The 23,189-nt window shown below is 38.3% G+C and overlaps 2 protein-coding genes across 2 annotated transcripts in view; one reads left to right on the top strand and one right to left on the bottom strand.

The window, feature by feature from the left end:
• Positions 1-3,414: 3,414 nt before the first annotated feature.
• Positions 3,415-13,121, bottom strand: LOC308693415 (TRPM8 channel-associated factor homolog). The gene is made up of 8 exons (XM_081370299.1): positions 12,806-13,121; positions 7,876-8,602; positions 6,808-7,799; positions 6,621-6,715; positions 6,263-6,476; positions 5,929-6,168; positions 5,471-5,808; positions 3,415-3,984 (listed from the first exon to the last, which is right to left on the bottom strand). The coding sequence occupies exons 2-8, from the start codon at positions 8,490-8,492 to the stop codon at positions 3,742-3,744; spliced, it is 2,739 nt and encodes a 912-aa protein (XP_081226425.1). The 5' UTR covers positions 8,493-8,602; positions 12,806-13,121; the 3' UTR covers positions 3,415-3,741.
• The window catches only part of pnkp (polynucleotide kinase 3'-phosphatase), a 29,024-nt gene continuing 18,183 nt past the window's right edge, over positions 12,349-23,189 (top strand). Inside the window, exons 1-4 of the mRNA XM_081370301.1 lie at positions 12,349-12,435; positions 12,828-12,975; positions 13,077-13,123; positions 13,272-13,526. Coding sequence (XP_081226427.1) covers positions 12,849-12,975; positions 13,077-13,123; positions 13,272-13,526 — 429 coding nt within the window. The 5' untranslated portion in view covers positions 12,349-12,435; positions 12,828-12,848. The remainder of the gene's footprint in view (positions 12,436-12,827; positions 12,976-13,076; positions 13,124-13,271; positions 13,527-23,189) is intronic.

Below are 23,189 nucleotides of genomic sequence, written 5' to 3'. Positions count from 1 at the left end.
TGTCATCACGCTTTGTTCATGTTTTAAGAAATCTTGATAATAGGGTGAATTAGTCATGATATTGTCACAAATTTAAGATTATTGAGTGTATTTCAAATCAGAGTGTTTTGCACATAGAAGATTCGCTCATTGTATTTCCTCGTGTTGACTCACAGGTTCCGTCAAGTTGACTAAAAGCTTGTTCACCAACCGGATTTATTACCTCAGTCACTACATAAGTTGCAGAGCACCAGATACAGGTGAGTTTTCACTGCAATCTTTGGCAATCATTAAAATTAACTATCAATTTGAATTGATGTGTGTAAAATAAGTAACTTATTATATCTGTACTTATAAATGTTACTGTTTTTATTGATATTGGAAATGGTTGTGGCGCTCTCGCGAACTCATTTTGAGGCCCACACAGAAGAAAAAGAATAGTTGAAAAAAGTATTTTTTCTTTTCTTTTTTTTACGAAGTATTCTCGTTGCTTGATAAACTTAAGGTTGAGCCACTGTAGTCACTTGGACTATTGTAACAATGTTTTTACAATTTATTCTGGGCTGGCAGATATCGATTACCCAGCAGTCTATGAAGGAGTGAGCCAGTTCTCAGATTTCATCAAAAATATCTTAATTTGTGTTCCGAAGATGAACGAAAGTCTTACAGGGTTGGAACAACACCTTTAATGCTTTTCATAGTTTCGTTTTGAAAGGAATGTTGTGAACAGGATGTTTCATGTGTTGGTATGTTGTGGGAGTGGCATTTTAGAGTGTTTAGTTTAATTGATGAATTTGTTGAAGCTTGAGAGCATAAATAATTGGTAACTTAGTTGATATTAAAATGGCATTTAAGCCAATTCATAGGTCTTTAATGTGTTAAACAATGTTTAAACGGTATCTTTTGGAACAAAGGATGTTTCTATATTGAATGCTGTGGGTTGATCTTGTTTAATGTAACAGATTAATCCACAAGACATGCATTGAGACAGGTGTAAAACACCTTTTCACAAGGTTGTTTTCTGCAATTTCATTGCAGTTCATTGCAAAAAAAAATTGAATTGTATATAACACCTGATGTACTTGTTACATCATAAGAAGAATGGCATCTACGCTAATGTTAGTCTTTTTGTTTATTCCAAGGTTTACTGAAGTCAGCCGGATCCGGGCCGTATCCAGATCAGGTGGTGGACCTGCGCCTGGACACGTCCACAACGCATCCCTGAAGTGCCAGCCTCATCAGCCCTGTGAAGGCCTCATCGACACTACAGCCATCAGCACTGATCCTCAACAAACTCGTCTCCATACCGGCGTGACTCCGACTTCCAGTCAGATGAAACTGGATAATATTCTGAATGTTCTGATCCAATCTGACTTCTGACCTGTAATGCTGCCTGAATCATAATCATACACTGTTCGTTCTTTGCCCAGAGGTGAACTGAGTGACTGAGCCTGGGTTCTCCCAAGGGTTTTTTTCTCCATTCTGTCACCTGATGGAGTTTTGGTTCCTTGCCACTGTTGCCTTGGCTTTTGGCTTGCTTAGTTAGGGACATTTAATATTCAACAATATTATTGATTTGCCTTACTTAAGGTGAAAGATGACGCAATTTTCTCCTAGAAACAAACTTTGTTGTATTATTTTCATGTTATCACTGTGCTGCTTTGATACAATCTGTATTGTAAAAAGTGCTATATAAATAAAGGTGACTTAACTAATTAACTTATTGTAAATTGTATCAGTGATCGTCAATTTTACATATTTTTTTTAAATCAAATGTATTTTACAAATTAATGTTCTAGTAGTAATTCATTATTTGGTACTGCTGCAGTTTTTAAAACACCACTTTAGTTGGCTGAACTTATTGGGTGTAGTTTAGAAAACTAATCTTTAGTTTGCTGAACTTATTGGGTGTAGTTTAGAAAACTAATCTTTAGTTTGCTGAACTTATTGGGTGTAGTTTAGAAAACTTAACTTTAGTTGACTGAACTTATTGGGTGTAGTTTAGAAAACTAATCTTTAATTTGCTGAACTTATTGGATGTAGTTTAGAAAACTTAGCTTTAGTTGACTGAACTTAAATTCAAAGTTTACTTAACTAAATTAAATCAGTTCATTGTACTTTATAACTTGTCAGGTAAACTTATCCAAATTTGTCAGGTACACTTTTATAAATAAGTTAGTAAAACTCAAAAAAATCCATGCAAAAAGATAACAAAAAATAATGAGTTAAGTCAACAAAAGATTTTTTTACAGTGGCAAACCATCCAGGACAATGACAAAAAGCTCATCCACTGAACCTTTTATCACTGGTATTCCACCCTTTTATATTCCGTTCCACCCTGTTATGCTCCTTTCCACCCTGTTAGACAAGTCATTTTAAATAATAATTTGACCGCACTGTTAAAAGTTTGGTATACTTTTGTCTTATTTTGTGAGGCGAGGAGCACGAACGGAATATATATGTTTTTTTTTATTATTATTTACCATACTATTTGCAAAAATGGGCACAAAATGTACCTGTTTTTAATAATCAAGACATATACTATTCATCAAAAATTGTTTTGTTTGTTTCAAGAAGAAACTAAATTATAAGATGGCATAAGGGACATATACTACCCAAGAAAAGTTCATGTTTAACATTTACATTATTAACATGTTGTGATAACTATGTACTGTATATGTCCCCAACAGGGTGGAATATTTTCATGGACAGTGTCTGAACAATCTACCCATAAATATTATTATTTGAGTCCCTGAGCTTGACCAATATGTATTCCTTATAGTTAAACATGCCACTATTTTGGTAGAATGCTAAAAACATGAAAATCGTGTACTTTTTTTTCCAACACTTATGAAGCCAAAATGTCACCGCATACCAGGAATGACCCACCTGCTTCCTGTTAGTTCCAAGTCGCAATGCCACCTTTTCCCTGACCAATGTGGTGCCTCAAAACCCAACGCTGAACCAGAACGCTTGGAACAAACATGAGTCTAAACTGACCACCTTGTTTAATGCAAACTGTCATCAGGCTTATGTGCTGGTTGGTGCCATCCCTTCTTCTAACAACTGGATCATCAAAAACAGTGTCAAACGGGTGAACATCCCAGAGTACATCTGGAACGCTTACTGCTGCGTCGATCAAAACGGCCGCCCCATCCTAAGCGGTGCTGCGACTGCCCTCAACACAGAGCAGAATGTTGTTGTGGAACGCAGCCTAGATGAGATGGTCAACTTCCTTCAGTCATTCTCTGATGCACCAGTGAATGAGCTGTTCAGCGGCCAATGCAGAGCTTAGATTAACACTTACAAATAAACTTTAGCAATAAGGCTTAATTCTGTATTTTCAAATCACATCAACATTACGCACCATTCAGTATCTTTTAAAATAATATGTATGATTAATTCTCTTGCATAAGAAAGGAAAGTACACCAATACAAAATGCTTTGCCATACTGACAGTTTTTTAATTGTAGTACATACATGTAGTTTTTGGTATTTATGTATATGTTGTGTTTTTAACATGCATGTTCAGGTTATAAAACCTTAGCCCACTTACCCAATAGCCATTCAGAATATTTCAATTATATGTATAAGTTTGTGCCTTATACTGATATCAATCAATTGCTCATCTACACACTTCACTACACACAATTCATTCAAATGAGAGACATGAATACAATAATGTCCATGAAACTCCAGATAAGCATATATCATCTTGTATACTTAATCTAACCCCTCAATTGTATTAAAACTGAGACGTTCTTATGCGTACTGGCTCATAGGATGGTCATTCCACTCAGGGAGATGAGAGATCTTCTCTTCTGTGCTGGGCTGGATGGGCCAACCCCACGCTTTGAAGAAGGGGGACAAATTCATGTTGACCACCTTGGAGAAGGTCTCAGCATACAGATTCATCTTGCCTGCATTGTCATTTGGCACTCCACTCATAGTATGGTAGGCAGTAAAAACTTTCTTAAAAGCATCCCAGCCAAATTTTTCCTGAAGCTTAAAAAAAAAAAAAACACACAGAAAGATGACGGAAGATTGCACACAAAAATGGGTATAAATATATATATTTTTATATTTATATAATTATATTTTTATAATAATTACATAAACAATTACAATTACATTTTTATATTTATTTATTCTGCATAAGGTTTTGTTGTTTTGTTTTTAAAAATTAACCTTAAAAGAATGAATTATTACTTCTAGGAAATAGTGAGCACAAATAATCCATTATTGCTTTAATCTCTCTTTAAAAAATTACAATACTGGCAATGATGATGTAACCAAAAATGTACTTTATCAAACAATGTTTTAAAACACATGCATTTAACTGATTAAACAAACTGTTAAAACATTCACCTTTTTGGACCCAACTCTCACAGGACTTATCATATTTGTTGGACACTGATATTTCTTTGACCCCACATAGTTTTTTTTGAACGATTTTAGGGACCTTACTTTATCCATTCGACAAAGATATTTACTGTTAACCGCTTTCACAGCAGCAAAAAAAAAAGTTAGTTAACCGCTGGAATCCTCCTCACGCAATGGACAGAAGAACATGGATGGTATCTTGGCTGGACATTATATCAATGGAACTCTCAACCTCTCGTATGCATGGATCCAATGTTAAGACTGTGAATTTATGGCATGCTGCTTTTGATATTGTGTCAACTTTTTTAACATCTATGTAATTTATTTATTTATTTTCTATTATTTATTTTTTCTCTTTTTATTTTATTATTATAATTTTTATTATATTTTATTTTTATGATTGTTTTTTGGGTCTACATTAGAGGGCTGCATTGGGATTGAGTCCCGCCGGGTCACGCGGGACCCAACGCAAATCTCGCGGGAGCGGGCGGTTTGAACTTTGCTGCGGGCGGGAATGGGCGGCTAAAAAAAACACTGCGGGATCGGGAGGTAGCCTTGCAACATGATGGAGATGTCAATAATGGCGCTTTTCCACTATACAGTACCAGCTCGCCTCGGCTCGGCTCGGCTCGGCTCGGCTCGACTCGCCTTTGTCAGGGAAACGAAACAAACAACCCCATGAATCTCTTTAATAATAGCAATACAAATATGAGTTTTTTCCTGCGGGACGGGAGAAGACACAAAATCAATGCATCTCTATTATTGTGCGGGAATAAATTCTCAGAGTTTTGCGGGTGCGGGCGGGAGTGGACATACATATTGCGGGAGCGGGCGGGAGTGAAACACATGCGTTGCGGGAGCGGGCGGTAATGGTCAGAAATTCGGCGGGCGCGGGCGGGAGCGGGATGATGAAACCAGTCCCGCGCAGGGCTCTAGTCTACATTCTATGTTTGTATTTGATTTGTATTCTTCTTGAAGTCTACCAGGGGTCGGGTGGGATGGGTTGGGTTCTAGATTTTGCGTTGTATTTTTGTTTTTCTTGATGTTAAAAAAGAAAACTTAATAAACAGTTGTTAACAAAAAAACATTATACACGGTCTGTTCTTACCTGCATGTAAGTCTCGAGTGCCGTCCACATGCTCCAGCTTTTTAAATCCTTTCCGCCACTGTGATACATCTTGGCACGAGCCTGACGGTTTTCTAGAGTGATGGCTGGATGAGCATTAGCGCTACTCATTTGCAGAACTTCCTCATGTATGTACAAGGACCACAGGTTGCAGGTGCACTCAGTGGTGTGTGGAGGGAACTCCCAAACTCCACGCTGCTGGTTATGACCCAACTCATGAATGGCTCCCCAAAGACCACTTTTATAGGCTTCCTTTACGTTTATTAGTGCTGGGGCAGAGTTGGTTTGCATCATGATGGGATATCCAGCATGCATGAAACCTGAATGGGTGAAAGGGGGAACGTGTTATTGTCAGGATTGTGAGAATATAATAGGTAATAATGTCATGATTCTGTTGTAATAGTGATGTTTTTTTTCATCCCAGCAATAGTACCACTGACCGTGAGAGATCTGAACATCTGCAACAAACCGCTCCTTGCGGGGCAACTTGGCAGGCCTTGCTGCCAGGTCAGTTATGCTTCTCATTATGGTATCCCAGAATGTGGCCACCTCATCAGGGCAGTCCAGATTCCTTATAAATTCTGATTCTAATGTGATGATGATGTTCTCAAACTCAAGTTCTGCCCAGGGGGCAGGTGCCGAACGGATCCCGCTCACCCAGTCAGCTACACTAGTCTCTCCTGAGGGACAGAACAAGTTTTATCATGTACCTTTAAATGTTCTGAATAGAAACCTCATTGTGATGCTCACTGAATATTAATTCAGAGTTCTTACCAGATTTAAAGTATGGAGCCTGCACTGAGACCTGCACGACAATTTCCACCCCATCCACTTTGCTCTGGGGGGGTGCTATTAGGTAGATGAGCCCTCCCCACAAATTCCAGACCTGGACCATTTCTGTGTCCAAAGGGAATCGCTCATGGACCACAGGAGCCCGTTTCAGGATGTTTGCTCCACCAATGTTATCTGTCTGGCAACCAAGCTGCACCTACAGAGAGTATCTCATCATGTTAATAACATGCTCTCCAAGCCCTATGTGCAATAAGGTTGTATCTAGAATGACAAGTATAGCTATTACATACAGCACTATTCCTTGATTGGAAACATGTATAGAGTAGACTTTATTGATTACCTGCCAATTTTTCCCAACGATCTCTGGAGGTACTGATATGTACGTCTTCATACCAGGAGAAAGATATAAGCCTGTGCTTATCCATTCTTCACAACCTGAAACAAGAAATTTTATAGTGCTTAAAATAGTCAAACTTAAACAAGGAATAAAATTTTTCCTCCTGCATTTGGCAAGAAATCTTTCATACCCGCAGTGTTAGCACTGATCCGAACTCTTGCATTAGACACAGTGGGCAAGTTGGGTCTGTCCTTGATGATGTATGGAAGTAGGGCATCAGGATTAGGTGACACTTTGTATATCTCAGATCCAATGTGGAGCATCAGGTGGTCTTTAGCACATTCGACAGGACAATTACTGCACACCTGTGGAACACCTACCTCCTTCACTATGTCACTAAGAATTGCTACTACTGAGGTGTAGGCGGCACTGTCATGAGAACACATACGAAGGTAACTGGCACAGTCACTGCCCAACTGCTTCAAGCAGCCCTGTTCATGAGCAGTCAATTCTTTCCCCAGGCTTACATGTTCAGCAAACCGCTGCAGCATGCTACGAAAGTGGTACCCCTCTCTACAACTATGCTCAATATCTAGGGACTTATATAACCCTCCACCCAAGGTATTGCCTAAGAGACACAATCCCATCTTGTTGAGAATATGATTTCCTGGGTATTCGGTCATCACATTGCAGCCACAGTGGGTCTGAGCCCAATACCAGGCATGACCCCCAATCAGAAGTCCTCCACCTTCAGCAACAAATTCTTGGATCTCTGCACATTGGGCATCACTGTAGGAAGTGCAGACGTAGACACTTAGATCTTCTCTGAAGCCAGTCAACTGGCAATCTAAACCTGATTTGCTCAGTACCACGTGGGCTTCTTTGAGGCTGGGTAGGATCCCAATAACACCCTTCCGACCCTCATCAAGCCACTTGATAGCATTGGTCATGAATGTGGACAGAGAGTCCCGGCCCAGGTAGCCTTCATGGGATGCCAGAATTACTCGACCTTGTCCGTAATAAGCACCAGCAATGAATGCTTTTCCATCAGGGGTGACAGCAATGGGGAATGCTAATGGTCCATGCACCATCACTTCAGATGCTATAGCCCCTCCTTGGGTGTCAAACTCGGACACACCTTGTAGTAGGAACTCTAGATCATCTTTGAAGTCTTTGCCTATTCTGAAAAAAAGACAAGACAAATAGTGAATGGTTTTTTAAAGAATGGTTAAAAAGCAAAAATGTGTGCTGAACTTACGATACAGAAAGCCAACTAGAAGGGATGTTTCTTGGAACAGGAAAGTTGCCAACTTCTCCTGGGAGTTCAGAGAAATAAATTCCTGCAACACTGCACACCTTGTTTCCTGAAAAGTTCTTTAAAGTGTTTTCTTGTGGATGATCATGAGACCAACTCCATGCTTGGCCAGCAATGATCAAACCACCTCCAGCTTTGAGGAAAGCAACCAGATCCTTTGCACAGGTCTCGACACTGTAAGCATCTGTGATATATATAGCTAATTCATTACGGAAGTCTCCTAGCTCGGTCTTGATAGGGCAGTAGTTCAAGTTTTCAGCTACTGAACGTAAACTCCCCTGAATTCCTACAATGCCGGCATCACCAGTACATGGCATAAGCCACATTAAAGCATTCTCTATGAGGCCAGGAAAGCGTGTTAGGTATTCCTCATGTCCCAACACCACTATACGTCCCTGACCATAATGAGATGCAGCCATCAGCACCTGACCTCTTGGATTCATGGCAAGTGGAAAGGCATGTTCACCTATTAGTACAAGATCACTGGGCACTGCTTTTCCTTGGAAATCAAGCTCCTGCAGCCCAGACATGAGAGTGTAGTAGTCCTCTTCGCGTGCCATGGTGAATTAGTTCTGTTTTAGTAAGTCAATTCAAATCACACACAGTTTTACTGCGTTTGTTCAACCAGAGCTTGTGCATGCAGGAAAATGATACCGATTGGTTTTCAGTCCTACACAAAGACAAAAAAAAATCATTTGTCATATATTTAGAAACAAATAGAAATGTAATTTTGTGCATGTTTTTTTTTTTTAATGAATTACATTTAAACGTACACTGTAATTTTTTTCGCCGCTTGGGGTCGCTAACCTCTTACAATAACAAAGGCGTAGTTTGATGACGCAACACTTGCTAAGAATTATGGATCTTGTCGTCAACGTCAAGCCGACCAATCTAATAATGTTTATGGATGAGTGAATACATCGATGTTTTTATCATGACTGTAATATGAAGCAGGTCGGCATTGCTAAGAGACAGCTATCAGCTCCACACGCGACGCGAGTCCCGCGGATATAAAAGGAATATGGACATTTCATTCTACCGAACTACACGCAAGTGCAGAATTACAACTCACAGGCCAGTTTATTAGACAAATTAAACTTGTGAGGTAACGCAGCACTGTTTCACTTTGTCTAACATTACACTATCACACTAAACTGCATTTAAATGTGTTGAAATGTATGTTATTCTATGTTAGTTTGTCTGTATGAGACTAGCAGTAAGCTAGATCAACATTAGAATAACATACAGATCATATTCTAACATTTTATCATTGTAACTATATAACATTGATTAGTTTTATGTAAATGTGCTCACCTGTTTAAAAAAGTACATGTAGGAGCGGTCGAAGTCTCGGAAACTCGAAAACACCACGCTGATATTGATTCTTGTTTTAGTTCTCCTTTTTTATCCAAAGTCTGCTTGCCATGGTCCATTATGTTTGAACGAAACAACAACAGCGTGCAGATAGACATTCCGAACTAATGTTGTCCATGTCTGTCGCCTTGGTTACTATCAGAGGGCTCTGGTTGCTATGGCAGTACAAGCGGAAACCAGGGATAACGCGGATATGACACCATTGACGGCGACAAAACGGAAATAAAGAAACGTGTCTTCGAATTAAATTACAAATTTCTCCTGGTTTGAAAGATGTTGGAAACATTTGGGATAATGTAAGTACACAACTAAAAAAAATATATATAACATAGATATAGTGATTTTTGCTATTTTTAAAGCAAAAGTTACATATTGTACCTTTAATATACAGTAGTATACACAAATCTGAAATAAACACACAATTGAAACTTTACTTCCCAACCAATCCCAATTGTGACTACAGATGTAAAAATTGCAACTTGATATTGAATATGCACACTCTCACCTTTATCTGTAGATACAAACCAGCTCAAATGACTTTCCTTCTTAGCTTTGTGTAGCCTAACTACTGTGGGAATGTTTGGCTCACCGGGAGCACACCCAAGGTGCATGCCCATAAATACACCTTTTTCATTTTATTTGTTTATCTAGAAACCACCATCAACCACTCCCTACAGCATTTGTAGTTTGTATCCTGTATGAGACGAGTAGCTTCGTACAGAGCTCCCCAAATGGGGAGAAAAAACAAGATATCATGGCCACTTATTCATTTGTGTCCTTGTTGTTTTAGGTAAAGGCTGGAATACACAACACAACTTTTGTCCAGATTTTTGCCCAGATTTACAGTCAAGAGGAATCAACACTAGTTGTCGAAAGTCAAAGCCAGTCTGCAGATTTTGAGCAGTAATAATTGACAAATTTCACAAAAAAAAAAAAAACTAAGCGTATGATGGGCACAGACTCTGATTTTTAGCTTCAGACTATGAAATATTCTATGTTTATATGTATGCATATGTCATGTGTGGGGGTTCCATGGTTGTAAGAAAAAAAACACTTGCCACTTTAAAATAAACTGTTGGTACTGCATTGTGCAGAGTAAATAAACTATGTTTATCAAGCCATAATTATTAGCAGGATATCCTATCTCATGATAATACTTATGTAAACTGAAGATTTATCATCTAACAGGCGTAAACAAACTGAATAGACTCATACTATTCTTTTGTCGGTGCACTTTGTATTGTTTTTCAGGTACTACACAAACAAAGTTTTAAATCCCCCTTTCAACACAAATACTAGAAAAACAGACAGGCTACTTTTAATTGTTATCTTATTTTCTTCTTATACAAGTCTTATTTTTTAAATGAAATATAGCAGTATTTATTATAAATGTTTTATCTGTGCACATGATTTTTCTTCTTCTCTGATGACGCGTTTACTGGCGCGAGGGCGATACAACCTGTCACTAACTCAACTGAGATCACACAGCAATAGCAAAACATACATCCAGCGATTTTATAAATTCCAGATGATCTATCTATCTATCTATCTATCTATCTATCTATCTATCTATCTATCTATCTATCTATCTATCTATCTATCTATCTATCTATCTATCTATCTATCTATCTATCTATCTATCTATCTATCTATCTATCTATCTATCTATCTATCTTTTGTAGTTTCCCACTGGTTGTGAGCAATTAGAACCAAGAACAAAGCACATTCTATCATTAACTGCTTTTAAAAAACATTCAATACAGTTTGTTTTAGTGGGCTATACAATAAAATACGTGTGATAATGTTCTGAGAAAAATACAAAATTGGTTAATGAAAGCAGTGGCCAACACCATGTCACCACACTGTTATAGTAGTAACTTTACCTACATTACAGTTTTTCTCAGTCGCTTTGGTGCATTTCTCACATCACTATTTACATTTGCACAACAGTTAGTTCAACCTCCACAACATTTAGTCATTTGTGCACATCATAGTAGCAGTTTCTCATTCCTTCCAACAAATTGCAAATGCTTTTGGACATGCATCAATTGCTTTCATACAACTCTCTGCTGTTTTATAACATTATCATTGGCTTATGTCATGTCAGCCAAAATTAACTATACTTGTGAATGCTTAATAGTCATTCCATATAAAACTAATAGTCCTCATTTCATTGCTTGAGTCATTACATACAAAAATGTTGAACTAGTTGTCAAAATCTGTCAAGCAAATTTTACACATTTTTCTAAATCTTTTTTTTTTCCTGAAATACTTTCCTCGCTGCATTGCCAGAGATGATATTCACTGTGATGTCGATGAAATTATGAGGCCAGACAGAGAGGAACGTCTGGATGTGCAAGAATGATTATAGTACTATGTATGTTGTATGTTCAGTTCCAATATGTACTGCAATATTGTTTACAGTTGTGCACAGCTCTACCCAAAGGGAGTTTATGTTTGTTGTAAATAAGGGTGTATTTTTTATTTTGCACAATGCTGTGAACAAATTAGAATGGCAAAGAGCATATGCAGTAAAAATGTGAAACATACATATTCAGTGTCTTGTACTCAGTTACCTCACTAAATACAGTAATGTGTAACTTTACTGTATTTTTCAAATGGCTGTGCAAATAGTATGTAGTGCTGTCTTGAGCATTTTCAGGTAGTGTCACCAAGATCTGACTTTTTTGCATTGGAAAACATTTACAGACTAAACTGTCATAATGAAAACATGACAAAGCCATTTGACTATCTTGTTCATAAACAATGGTGTCGGGACTTTTCGTCTTGATGACACTGACACTTTCATTGACATGAATACTTGCTTTTGAGGAATGAGCTATCCATTTTGAGCAAGTGACACGCTAGGTTTTTCAGTTTGTACTAACTGTTTTGAGAACTGCATTAACTGTTGTGCAAATGTAAATAGTGATGTGAGAAATGCACCAAAGCGACTGAGAAAAACTGTAACTGTTGTGCCAGAAACTATAGATGACTAACTGCGACTCCCAATGACATGGGAACCAAACTGCGGGCGCCGTTGTTCCACATCGGAAATATTTACGAACCGGACCCGTTAAGTATGTACAACAAATGAATCGCAAGAAACGTTAAAGTTTTAGACAACAGGTAAGTGCTATTTGGATTTTGTCTTGTGTAACGTTAGCCTATTTAGTAAAATGTTGGTGGCCTGATTGAAATATAAGCTTGAGAAACTGTCTAGGTTCACACAGACTGCACAGTTTTTAAAGTTATTTTGAGCCTATTTGAACCCCTCTGGTGTCAAAGTCCGACTAAGATAATTGTTTTTACACATGAAACATTAAAAGACGTATTAAAAAGTTACGGCATGTAGCTAATGGGTCACTTTTCAGTTAACGTTATCTAGTTAAATATTAATAATTAGCTCGCTAAATAAATACCAAATGTACAGAAGATTGGTAATTTAGCATAGGCCTACATTTAGATTATTTGAATCTTAAATCATTGTATTTCTTACTGTAACTTCTTTCCTCCTGCAGTCCAGCTGTTCTCGTCTGTGAATGGCGATGCAGTGCGCACTAGTGAGTGTGAATGGAGCTCGGGTGGAGCTGGCTGATGGTCGAGCTCTTATGTTTGGTCGAGGCCCTGAATCCAGAATTTCAGACAAGAAGTGCTCGAGGCATCAGGGTGGGTTTTCTCATCACACCCAGCCTAGTTATACAAAAAGTTGAACGCGTCACGTTTGTGTCTGCTCATAAAGAATAACGTGGTGCTTCTCTTTTTGACAGTCAAACTTGTGGCCAACTATGTCAAACAGGAAGTTCTGGTTACGCAGGTAACAAAACACACACACCCAAAAAACAAAACAAAAAAAACAGCATGTTACAATTTACTAAGAGAATACATTTTATGAAACCAATTATTTTTTTAATACTTAAATCTCTAGGAAAGCATAAGTGAGTATCCATTCTGTTTTTCTACAGCTCGGGCCCAACCCATCTTCCCTGGACGGTCAGTCTTTGGGTCGTGGCGAGTCTCGATGTCTGACATCTGGTTGCACACTGTACTTGGTTGATCAGTCCCACCCGTTCACTGTGGAATTTGTTGGAAATTCAAACGAAAAGTCTTCCTCTCCTCAGAAGAATAGAAATGTAGCAGATGAAAGCAGAGATGAACAGAAAAGCTCAAATTATCCCAAAAGGAGCATCCAGGATTTCTTTTCTAAATCTTCAAAAAAGGTATCAAGATAATCCATGTTTTTAAAAAATATTTGTAAAGAAAAATGGAAAAAAAATTCAATGTAAAATATAGCTGCGAGCAGCGATTACGGGCCCAAGCCGGTGGCACCGCAACCCCGGTGCCTTTAGTTACCTAAAGGCACCGGGGTGGCGGTACCGCCGGCTTGGGCCCTCCATCGCTGCTCGCAGCTATATTTATATATATATATATATATATATATATATATATATATATATATATATATATATATATATATATATACATACATACATACATACATACATACATACACACACATACATATATATGTGTATATATATATATATATATATATTATTGTTCAAAAGTTTGGGGTCAGTAAGATTTTTAATGTTTTTAGGAGAAGTCTCTTCTGCTCACCAAGGCTGCATTTATTGATTAAAAATACAAACAAAAACAGTAATATTGTGAAATATTATTCCAATTTAAAACAGCTGTTTTCAATTTTTAAATATTTTACATAGTAATTCATTTCTGTGATCAAAGTTGAGTTTTCAGCATCATTACTCCAGTCTTCAGTGTCACATGATCCTTCAGAAATCATACTAATATGATGATTGATGCTCAATAAATATTCATTATTATTTTCAATGTTGAAAACAGTTGTGTACAGATTTTTTTTTTTCAAAATGCTTTGATGAATGTAAAGTTCAAAAGAACAGCATATATTTCAAATATATATATTTTTAACATTATAAATGTCTTTACTGTAACTGTTGATCAGTTTAACTCATCCTTCATAAATAAAAGTACTGATTTATTTTATTTATTTCCCCCAAAAATAAAATTTTAATTATTACTAACCCAAAACTTTTGAGCGGTAGTGTTTAACGTTACAAAAGCTTTAGATTTCAGATAAATGCTGTTCTTTTGAACTTTCTATTCATCAAAGACTGTACACAACTGTTTTCGACATTTAAAATAATAATGAATGTTTCTTGAGTATCAATCATCATATTAGAATAATTTCTGAAGGATCATGTGACAGTGACGACTGGAGTAATGATGCTGAAAACTCAGCTTTGATCACAGGAATAAATAACAGCTGCTTTCTATTTTAATATATTTTAAACTGTTTTAAATTGGAATAATATTTTACAATATTACTGTTTTTGTTTGTATTTTTAACCAAATAAATGCAGCCTTGGTGAGCAGAAGAAACTTCTCTGTTATGTGCGCGCCACAGACTGCACGCACGTCCGCTTAGAGTTCCGCCTTTTGCCTTCCGTCAATATTACGTTATTAGAAAAATATTTTTTTAGAGAATCGATTTTTTGACATTTGTGAATCGATTCAGAATCGTCCACGTCCGCATCGCGATGCATCTAAGAATAATTTTTTTCTCCCACCCCTAGATTTCATACAACAGGTTAATAAACAGTTACAATTAAGTCACTTACATTTTAGATGCAATGTTGACTGTTTTTGTTCTGTTTCAGCAGCGAAAATAGTTAAACAAAGATCACGGCAGAACCATCACGCATCACGTGTTTTCTCATAACTGAACGATTCAGCATTTTTAACGAATCGGTTGACTCAAAGATTGAATGATCAATCCATAAACATCTGTCTTAATCATGATCGACTCATTCGAACGAATCGTTTGAACGAATGAAGCAATGACTCGCTTATTAAGATGGATGCCTGGCGACACCTAATGGCGGTTTAGTGTTGTTTAAAAGCATCATTCTTTCCCACATGTGTGTGATTTGTGTGTGCAACATTATCATTATTTTTCTTTCACTATTATATTAGCGATTTAAAAGCACCCACTCGTGTCACACGTCGATTAACCGGTGGGAAAATATCCTCAGACACATACCTAATAAATGTATATTTAAATACAATATTGGCCTACCTGGTAAAAAGTTTTATATACTATTTTGATGTCCTTTTGGACACAAGAGGGCAGTATAGCCCTATGTTTGCTTTTTTGTTGAACCACATAGCACTAAATAGCCTGTTTTAACTTTTTCATTCTTCTTGAATTGCAAAAACAGAATAAAATGGGTTTAGTTGTGATATTTGTATTCTTTTATATAGAAATAAATGGTATATAATTACATTTTTAGAAGATTTTTAGTGTTTCCTTTTTGGACATTACTTTAATCCCTCGCCATAGCAAAACCGTTTGAGATATTTATTATCCATTCACAATTTAGCATATTTAATGTAGTTTCATCATGTTGAAAAAGTTTGGTACAAATGAAATAAATAGTTTAAGAGGAGTGGCTAAAAATTCAGAGGCTGATTTTGCAAAAAAATTCACATTCAGACCAAAATATCTGACTTCCTGATGGCCAGAGCTATTGAATGTAAATTAGAAAGTTGTCCGGCTTGATGAAAACAATATACAAACTGTTTTTTCTTTACTGTAGTTAAAACTAACCCCCCCACTTTTGTCAAAAGCATGTTGAAAGTGACACACTTCCTGCTGCCAGTTGGTGGCGCTATAACTTTGACTCACAATAGCTACATCCATCTGATCGGCCTCTTACCACGAACACACTGCTGAAGTTTCATCAAGATCAGTTAATGTATGCAGAAGTTATTCCACTTCCGTGTTTCTCTTTTCTCGCCATAAATTCGATTCCTCGCCACAGCCAAACCGTTCGAGATATCAAAAATCCGTCCGCAATTTAGCATCCTCAAAGTCTTGACTACATGCACACCGAGTTTGAAGGGGACACGGTGAATTTTCTAGGAGGAGTATTTCACATTCCACAGCAAGGGTTTTCCAAACAACCCATAATAGCCAACTTCCTGTTGGGCTGGCGTAAAACTTGACCGGGGTAAAGTTGTTCGGCCCGATGAGATCTATATGTGTACCGAGTTTCATATTAATTCATGCGAGCGTGTTTGATATATGGATCAAGTTTTAGAACCCCGTTCAAGGGGGCGCTGTTGAGCCCCCCAGCCACGCCCGGGTACCAGCTTCAGCCCGGCCCTGATGGCCGTGGGTTCTGACCTGTGTGCAAAGTTTCAAGAGTTTTTGAGCACGTTAAGGACCCCAAAAGCCCCTGAAACCTTGATTAACAATATAAAAGCAATAGTCAAATCCCCCCCTCCCCTCACACACACACAGACACAGAGAGAGGGAGAGAAAATTCGTCAGAAAATCCACATTCAAACCAAAATATCTCTCTTCCTGTTGGTCGGAGATGGTTCATGTAAATTAGAAAGTTGTCCGTCTTGATGAGAACAATACACATACCAAGTTTTGTTGCTGTTGATAAAACTAACCCCCCCACTTTTGACTAAAGGTGGCGCTACTGAGCCATTTCACCACGCCCGTTTCTGAAACTTTGCACATGTCTACGGGCTAATAAATGTGATGTGTCTGTTGAGTTTCATGCAATTTCAAGTATGTTAAGAGTCTCAAAAGCATCAAAAAATAATATTAAAGTTTGATGCGTTGCCACGGCAACAGTATCTAAGATATCAATAATCCTTTCACAGGTCTACATCTGCCGTGTGTCTACATTGTACACATAAAGTTTGAAGCAAATCGGGTAAAAATAAGACACTGATTTCAAAGCATTTTGAAAGTGATGTACTTCCTGCTGCCTGTTGGTGGTGCTATAACTTTGACTCACAATAGTCACATCAGTGCGATCGGCCTCTTACAACGAACACACTGCTGAAGTTTCATCAAGATCAGTTAATGTATGCAGAAGTTATAACACACTTCCTGTTTCATTTTTTCGCCATAAATTTGTTTCCTCGCCACGGCCAAACCGTTCGAGATATCAAAAATCCGTCCGCAATTTAGCATCCTCAATGTCTTGACTTCATGCACACCGAGTTTGGAGGCGAATCGACGAATTCCCTAGGAGGAGTACATTAAATTCCACAGCATGCGTTTCCAAACAACGCTAAATAGCCAACTTCCTGTTTGGCTGGCGTAAAACTTAGAGCACGAAAGTTGTTCGGCCCTATGAGATCTATATGTGTACCGAGTTTCATATTATTACATGCAAGCGTGTCTGATTTATGGACAAGTGTTCGGATCCCGTTCCAGGGGGCGCTGTCGAGGCCCCCTGCCACGCCCGGGTACCAGCTTCAGCCCGGCCCTGATGGCCGCGGGTTCGGACCTGTGTGCAAAATTTCAAGAGTTTTCGAGCATGTTAAGGGTCCCAAAAGTGCCCGAAAGGTTGACAAAATAATAATAATATTAATAATAAATATAGCTGCGAGCAGCGATTACGGGCCCAAGCCGGTGGCACCGCAACCCCGGTGCCTTTAGGGTGGCGGTGCCGCCGGCTTTGGCCCTTTATCACATACATATATATATTTATTTATTTATTCATTCATTCATTCATTTTTTTTATTTTTTTATTATTATTATTTTTTTATTCAGATTTTATGATACACTCAAAATATTCCACAACAAATCCTTTAAATTTAATGTAAAAGTAAAAATGAAAGTAAGCAGTGTTGGGCTCACGTAACCCTCATCAGAATCAAAATGTTTCAACATTTGCGATGTATTTGGATGCTAAACTATTCTTTATTATAGGCTTTGTTCTTCACTCGTGTTCCAATATTGATGGAAAAAATCATCCTCTTCACATGCGCAAAAATTTGCTTGGAAACATCACAGTGGAGCGAGCGGTGCTTACTGTGAATGTACGAATTGTACTACTGACTATTTAGAGCAGTGTAATTTTTATATGTTAGGTTGACTATTTTATTATTATATTTTATTAAGGCTATAATGAACAGGCTGCGATGTCAAGATTGTAATGCTGGAGTGTGTGTGTGTGTGTGTGTTCATGTTTTTCTATCCCGGTGGGGACTTTAACCTGAATGCACACAGACTCATGGGGACTCGTGTCACAGTGGGGACCTAAATAGAGGTCCCCATGGGTAAACAAGATTATAAATCATACAGAATGAGTTTTTTTGGAAATGTAAAAATGCAGAAAGTTTTATGGGATAGGTAGGTTTAGGGGTAGGGTTAGTGTGAGGAGATAGAATATACAGTTTGTACAGTATAAAAACCATTAAGTCCATGGAGAGTACCCACAAAGATAGTAAACCGTGTGTGTGTGTGTGTGTGTGTGTGTGTGTGTGTGTGTGTGTGTGTGTGTGGCGTGGGCGCGATTGAACAGTAGACACATAAAAACATACTCCATCATTATACAGGACGACATTCAAACTGCAAAGTGTTAACTTATATTTGTGTACAGTTGCAATAAAACACAAAATTGTGCTTTTGTAAAATAATTTCAAGCAATCCACCCCCCGAAAGGTGCTAATTTTAAAATGAAACTAAAATGCTCATGGCTGCACGGGCATTCATAACGGTGCACGTCCACGGCGAGGAACGAGCAGAACAGAGTGAACGTTTTTCAGTTAATTCCTACTTCCATAGGAATTCATTTGAAACGCTCGCTCAACCAATATAAATGTCAGTGCGGACGAACATATTTTACTTTAGTTTTTAAGTTAGCGATTAAAAAGCCCCCAGCGGTGTCACACGTCAGTTAACCGGTGGTAAAATATTCTCACCGTCACATACCTAGTATATTTATATATAGATATAATAGGCCCAGGGCTTGACATTAACACCCGCCAACCCGCCAAATGCGGGTGGATTTTGCTCGTGGCGGGTAACACAGTCACTCCAACTAGCCACTTTGGCGGGTTGAATAATTGTAGTCATTTCAAAAGGCATCTGAAAATAAGTGTGACACTACGACACTACAACTCCCATAGGGCTGTCAACGAATATTCTAAATTCGAATATATATTCAAATAGTTTAAAAAAAAAACAGAATTTCGAAGGTGAAAATTAATATTCGAATGTGGAAAAACGCCCGCGGTAGCAGAGGCGCGGCTGTCTGCTTTGCGAGTGGGCGCGCTGCCTGAGGGGTCATTTTATTTAACGTTAAACAGAAACATTAGTGAAGTGTAGGCTACTGTACTGACTGAATAGATATTGCATGAATAAGGTAGGTTAGATACAGCAGTTTCATGCACTGCAGGCTTCCACTGGTTTGATTATTTACCGTTTCATGTCAAGGAAAAGTTCCATGTTTACCACAGCACAGCTCGCTCGGAGCATTCAATGTCAATTATTTATACTGTAAAACTTCAATCAATGTTAATAATATTTGTTTCAATCACTGTATGAAGCCTGCTATATAAGAGTCGCGACCTTAAATTGCTTGCATAAAACTATTGATCAGCTCTCAACATTCGCTTATTGTTGTTCATTTTTAAACTGTTATGCACAGAGCGCGTGACGCCTCATTCGCACCGCAAGACCTCCAGACGCGCGTAAACGCGTCTTTACACTCGCGCCAGATGCTCTATTCGCGTTTGGTGTTGAGGGTGAGGGCGAGAGAGAGAAAGAGTGCCTGCGAGCGAGAGTGAGTGAGGTCTGCGGTCTTATTAGTTGATTTACTTGTTTTCGTGTAGGTAATACGTTGTCAAATATGTTTAAACTTAAATAAACTACCTATACAAGTAGTTATGTCTCTTTGTATTAATTTGTCCTGTTATTGACTTAATGCGCGTCATTGACAAAATGCGCAACCAGATGTTCGAATAGTTCGAATAGGCCTATAAGCTATGTTTTTTTTTTTAGAGGGAATATTCAAAGGTCATTTTTGAGCAATTTTCACAGCCCTAATGAGTATTGTCGCTAGTGACCGACAGCAAAGAACCTGCTGGAGTTATGTCGTATGCCGGTGGAGCAATGTGGCTACATAATACACAATACATGGTTTTATTTAAAAAAAGGAGCTTTACACACAACCTTATCAGAGCTAATTATAATGACCTGTATTGTTATATATTTATGTAGTCTTGATTTTGGTGTATACAGTGGTTTTACATTTAAAAGGGTTGTAAATCTAGTTCAAGTACATTTTAGCACGCCATGGTCAACTTTTATCAGGTAATTTCACAACAACAAAAATGTGGCTAGTAAAAATGCTGTGTGGCTAGTAACTTTGGAAAACCACTAGCCACATTGGCTAGTGAGCAAAAAAGTTAATGTCAAGCCCTGAATAGGCCTACCTGATTTTGAACACAAGAGGGCAGTATAGCACTATGTTTGACTTTATTTATGTATTGTTTAGACTAAACAACCATTCTGGCAGTTTTTAAACTTAAAATTCATTCTTAAATTGAAAAAAAATAATAAAATGTTTAGTTGTGATGTTTGTATACTTTTATATAGAAATAAATGGTATATAATTACATTTTTAGAAAATTTGAGGCTTTTAGTTTTTCCTTTTTGGACATTACTTTAATCCTTCGCCATAGCAAAACCGTTTGAGATATTTATTATCCGTTCACAATTTAGCATATTTAATGTATTTTCATCATGTTGAAAAAGTTTGGTGGGAATTAAATAAATAGTTTAAGAGGAGTGGCTAAAAATTCATAGGCTGATTTTGCAAAAAAATCCACATTCAGACCAAAATATCTGACTTCCTTTTGCTCTGAGCTAATGAATGTAAATTAGAAAGTTGTCCGGCTTGATGAGAACAATATAAAAACATTTTTTTTTTACTGTATTTAAAACTAACCCCCCCACTTTTGTCAAAAGCATGTTGAAAGTGACACACTTCCTGCTGCCAGTTGGTGGCGCTATAACTTTGACTCACAATAGTCACATCCATCTGATCGGCCTCTTACCACGAACACACTGCTGAAGTTTCATCAAGATCAGTTGATGTATGCAGAAGTTATAACACTTCGTGTCTCTCTTTTCTCGCCATAAATTCGTTTCCTCACCACGGCCAAACCGTTCAAGATATCAAAAATCCGTCCGCAATTTAGCATCCTCAATGTCTTTACTTCATGCTGACTGAGTTTGGAGGTGATTGAATGAATTCTCTAGGAGGAGTACATCACATTCCACAGCAAGCGTTTTCCAAACAACCCATAATAGCTGACTTCCTGTTGGGCTGGCGTGAAACTTGTCAGAGGGAAAGTTGTTCGGCCCGACGAAATCTATATGTGTACCGAGTTTCATATTATTTCATGCAAGCGTGTTTGATATATGGACCAAGTTTTCAGACCCTGTTCAAGAGGGCGCTGTTGAGCCCCCCTGCCACGCCCGTTTCTGAAACTTTTCACATGTCTACTGGCTAATAAGTGTTATGTGTCTGTCGAGTTTCATCCAATTTCAAGCATGTTAAGAGTCTCAAACGCATCCGAAAAGAATATTAAAACTTGATGCGTTGCCACGGCAACAGTATCTAAGATATCAATAATCCTTTCACAGGTCTACATCTGCCCTGTGTTTACATTATACACATAAAGTTTGAAGCAAATCGGGTGAAATTAAGAGGGTAACTTCAAAGCATTTTGAAAGTGACACACTTCCTGCTGCCAGTTGGTGGCGCTATAACTTTGACTCACAATAGTCACATCCATGTGATCGGCCTCTTACAACGAACACACTGCTGAAGTTTCATCAAGATCAGTTAATGTATGCAGAAGTTATAACACACTTCCTGTGTCCCATTATTCGCCATAAATTCGTTTCCTCGCCACGGCCAAACCGTTCGAGATATCAAAAATCCGTTCGCAAGAATTCATCCTCAATGTCTTGACTTTATTCTCACCGAGTTTGGTGGCGATCGGATGAAATCCCTAGGAGGAGTATTTCACATTCCATTGTATGCGTTTTCCAAACAACGTATAATAACCGACTTCCTGTTGGGCTTTTGTAAAACTTAGAGCACGAAAGTTGTTCGGCCCGATGAGATCTATATGTGTACTGAGTTTCATATTATTACATGCAAGCGTGTTTGATTTATGGACCAAGTTTTCGGACCCCATTCCAGGGGGCGCTGTCGAGCCCCCCTGCCACGCCCCAGTACCAGCTTCAGCCCGGCCCTGATGGCCGCAGGTTCTGACGTGTGTGCAAAATTTCAAGAGTTTTTGAGCATGTTAAGGGCCCCAAAAGTGGCAAAAAGGCAAAAAAAAAAATAATGAAGAAAAAAAAGAAAAAAAAAAAATATAGCTGCGAGCAGCGATTACGGGCCCAAGCCGGTGGCACCGCAACCCCGGTGCCTTTAGGGTGGCGGTGCCGCCGGCTTTGGCCCTTTATCGCTGCTCGCAGCTATATATATATATATATATATATATATATATATACACTGCTCAAAAAAATTAAGGGAACACTTTTTAATCAGAGAATAGCATCAAGTCAGTTAAACTCCTGGGATATTGATCTGGTCAGTTAAGTAACAGAGGGGGTTGGTAATCAGTTTCAGCAGCTTTAGTGTTAATGACAATAACAGCAGGTGCACTAGATGGGCAACAGTGAGACAACCCCCAAAACAGGAATGGTTTTACAGGTGGAGGCCACTGACATTTTTTCCCTACTCATCTTTTCAGACTGTTTTTCACCAGTTTTGCATTTGGCTAGGGTCAGTGTCACTACTGGTAGCATGAGGCGATACCTGGACCCTACAGAGGTTGCACAGGCAGTCCAGCTCCTTCAGGATGGCTTATCAATACGTGCCATTGCCAGAAGGTTTGCTGTGTCTCCCAGCACAGTCTCAAGAGCATGGAGGAGATTCCAGGAAGACAGACAGCTACTCTAGGAGAGCTGGACAAGGCCGTAGAAGGTCCTTAACCCATCAGCAGGACCG

The sequence above is a fragment of the Scardinius erythrophthalmus genome, assembly GCF_964197995.2.
Source record: "Scardinius erythrophthalmus genome assembly, chromosome: 7".
Lineage (NCBI taxonomy): Eukaryota > Metazoa > Chordata > Actinopteri > Cypriniformes > Leuciscidae > Scardinius > Scardinius erythrophthalmus.
The sequence above is the reverse complement of the archived record's forward strand: the minus strand, read 5'-3'. Positions and strand labels throughout refer to the sequence as shown.

Excerpts from the sequence above, each read along its gene's own strand:
- LOC308693415 (XM_081370299.1), bottom strand. The coding sequence starts at position 8,492 with ATGGCACGCGAAGAGGACTACTACACTCTCATGTCTGGGCTGCAGGAG. Across the intron at positions 6,169-6,262 it reads GGCTCCATACTTTAAATCTG|GAGAGACTAGTGTAGCTGAC; the intron begins GTAAGAACTCTG and ends TCTGTCCCTCAG. Across the intron at positions 5,809-5,928 it reads AGATGTTCAGATCTCTCACG|GTTTCATGCATGCTGGATAT; the intron begins GTCAGTGGTACT and ends TCACCCATTCAG.